Source organism: Engraulis encrasicolus, chromosome 7 (assembly GCF_034702125.1).
Source record: "Engraulis encrasicolus isolate BLACKSEA-1 chromosome 7, IST_EnEncr_1.0, whole genome shotgun sequence".
NCBI classification, from domain to species: Eukaryota; Metazoa; Chordata; class Actinopteri; order Clupeiformes; family Engraulidae; genus Engraulis; species Engraulis encrasicolus.
In genome coordinates this window covers 24405526-24408501 of record NC_085863.1, presented here as the reverse complement: position 1 = coordinate 24408501, position 2976 = coordinate 24405526, and the positions used below count along the sequence as shown (strand labels likewise).

The following is a 2976-nucleotide window of genomic DNA, read 5'->3' as shown; positions in this document are numbered from 1 at the left end:
TTTCCCGGAAATCACAAGATGGAACAACCAGAGTCTGCTTTAACTTATTCAACCCAAACATTTACAACTTTTCATATTTTCATTGGCCATAAGATGTAAACATTCACAGGACAGCAAGGCATAAGTAAGTACACCCTTGCATTCAATAGGTTTTAACACTAAGTTAGTTGCAATAACCTCAACCAGATGTTTCTTGTAGTTGCAGATCAGATTAACAAAACAATCTGGATGTATCTTGTCTCCCTATTCTTAAGAAAACTGCCCTTCTTCAGCAAGGTTTCTGGGATGTCTGGAGTGAATAGCTTTCTTGATTTCATGCCATATAATCTCAATTGTTTTTTGTCAGAGCTTTGACTGGGCTATTCCAGAATGTGCATTTCATTGTTATGAAGCAATTCTAAAGTCAATTGCCTCTGAAATATGGGTTGTTGTCCAATTTCAGCACCCTTCCTCTTCTGTGCTTCAACTGTGTGACAGACTACCTCACATTTTTTCTGTAAAATATATCAATAAACTTATGAGTTCATTGTTCCACTGATAATAACAAACTGACAAGGGCCTGAGGCACCAAGATAGCCCAACTACAAGGGAGCAGTGTGGCGGGACAGAACCATGCTCAGGGTACCTCAGTCATGGAGGAGGATGAGGGAGAGCACTGGTTAATTACTCCCCCCACCAACCTGGCAGGCCGGGATTCGAACCGGCAACCTTTGGGCTACAAGTCTGACGCCCTAATCGCTCACCCATGACTGCCCCATGAATTTTGAACTGGACAACTGATTTGTGTCTAAGGTGTTGTTTCCACGCAGCACAATATTTTTATAGCCTATGTGGATACTTTTTTCTCCTGTTTAAATCGAAAAGCAACATGGGAATTAAACATAAAACTCCATTTCAGCCCCCTAACTGGAATATTTTAAAAGCAGGATTTTTGATATGTGGGTTTTAAACATCTGACAAAACCAATGTAACCAGGAAATATCCATAAATATAAAAATACACACACTGTCTAAGGTGTTGTTTCCACGCAGCACAATATTTTTATAGCCTATGTGGATACTTTTTTCTCCTGTTTAAATCGAAAAGCAACATGGGAATTAAACATAAAAACTCCATTTTAACAGGTGCATTTCAGCCCCATAACTGGAATATTTTAAAAGCAGGATTTTTGATATGTGGGTTTTAAACATCTGACAAAACCAATGTAACCAGGAAATATCCATAAATATAAAAATACACACACTGTTTATTTACTGAATAAATAATGAAATATATGTATGCGTTGTTGAAAAAAATAGGTCAAGTCTAAAGGACTTGAATGCCTTCGCAAGAGACTGTAACTATGGGGAATGGAGACCAATAATTAATAATTTTTTTGCTTATAAAATCAGGAGCTCAGGGTGGATCACACAATTCAGCCTGCCCCCCCAGTGCACACTCATCTGTGTTCATCTTGTAGGAACATTCATTCACTTGATTATTGTAAATGGTACCCATGTGCGAACAATGTGTGCAGGCTTGCAGGAACAACTTGATTAGTAATTTAATCTGCTTGTTTTGACGTGATGTTTGACCACATGTGTACTTTTGCATATGGATTTCACATTGAAGAATAAGTTGCTACGCTAAGGAGCAAACTCTAAATTACACTTCCATTTCAGCAGTGGTGTGCAATGTTACGATATGATGTTATTGTGACTGTGACTCATTGAATATAAATGTTATGAAATGATTTTCAAATGATTACTCATGATTGTATATAACCAAATGACGATGAATAACCAGTCAATTGAGGAGGCCCCACTGGTGCATCAACAGATTTATGGCGTGAATATGTCAGTGGGTCCAATGTTTAAACTTCTGGTTACCGTTCACATGTGCATGCTTTTCATCTACATCAATAGCGTCATGTTTTACACTGTCCTGAGTAAGCCTGTGTTTAGAGAGTTGCCTCGATATGTTCTCTTTGCCTTCACGCTTTGCAATGACTCAATGCAGTTGCTTGTGACTATGTTACTGTACCTTTTAATGGCAAATCTTCAGGCAATTCCTATACCTTTGTGTGCTTTACTTTCCTTGATTGCAGAGGTATCATTTTATAATGCCGCTTTGAACCTGGCTGTAATGTCACTTGAGCGTTATGTGGCCATTTGCTTTCCATTAAGACACAGTGAGATTGTGAACCAGAAATCAGCAGGTATCAGCATGGGTCTCATATGCTGTTTGAGTTCAATAAATATAATAATAGATATTATTCATTTACTGATAAAGAAACCAGCATCTTTTAAAAACTCCATATATTGTACTCGAGAGAGACTTATCTTGTCACGATGGCAATTAGACATGAGCCAGGGCTTAACTTCCTTTTTCTTTGTGGCTGTAACTTGTATATTAATTTTCACTTACATTAATGTTGTACTTGTTGCTCGATCTGCCTCATCACAAAAAGACTCTGCTAAAAAGGCCCATCAAACCATATTGCTGCATTTTGGTCAGTTGGTTCTCTGTGTTAACTCTTTTATTTATGGAACTATAGAGAGAGCCTTGTATATGGCCAGCAGCACAGAGTTATTCCTTCATCTGCGATACCTGAATTTCCTCTTCGTTCTACTTCTGCCTCGGTGCCTGAGTCCATTGGTTTACGGCCTCAGAGACGACGCTTTGCGACCCTTGTTCTTCTACTACGTCAGGTGTGGGACTCAGAAAGTAAAGCCCTCTGTTAACACACATTGATGATGTTTAGGCAGTTTGAAAAGTACTTTATTTGTTTATTTCATTGTACATGTTATGATACATGTTATGATATCTCTCACAACACAACATAATTAATGCATTATCCTTTCTGATCGTCCTGTTTCTAGTACCACCACTACCCTCTGTTAACGCATTTCTAAACTAAACTAAAACTAAACACTTCAATGCATAAGGTGTATGTGATTTTGGAAACTCGGTGACAAATGGAGCTGTAGATAGCAG

At 38.2% G+C, this 2976-nt stretch overlaps 1 protein-coding gene across 1 annotated transcript; it reads left to right on the top strand.

Annotated features, from left to right (window-relative positions):
• The first annotated feature begins 1773 nt into the window (after window positions 1-1773).
• Window positions 1774-2733, top strand: LOC134451768 (odorant receptor 131-2-like). The gene has a single exon (XM_063202168.1). The coding sequence runs from the start codon at window positions 1774-1776 to the stop codon at window positions 2731-2733; it is 960 nt and encodes a 319-aa protein (XP_063058238.1).
• Window positions 2734-2976: the final 243 nt, after the last annotated feature.

Excerpts from the sequence above, each read along its gene's own strand:
- LOC134451768 (XM_063202168.1), top strand. The coding sequence starts at position 1,774 with ATGAATAACCAGTCAATTGAGGAGGCCCCACTGGTGCATCAACAGATT.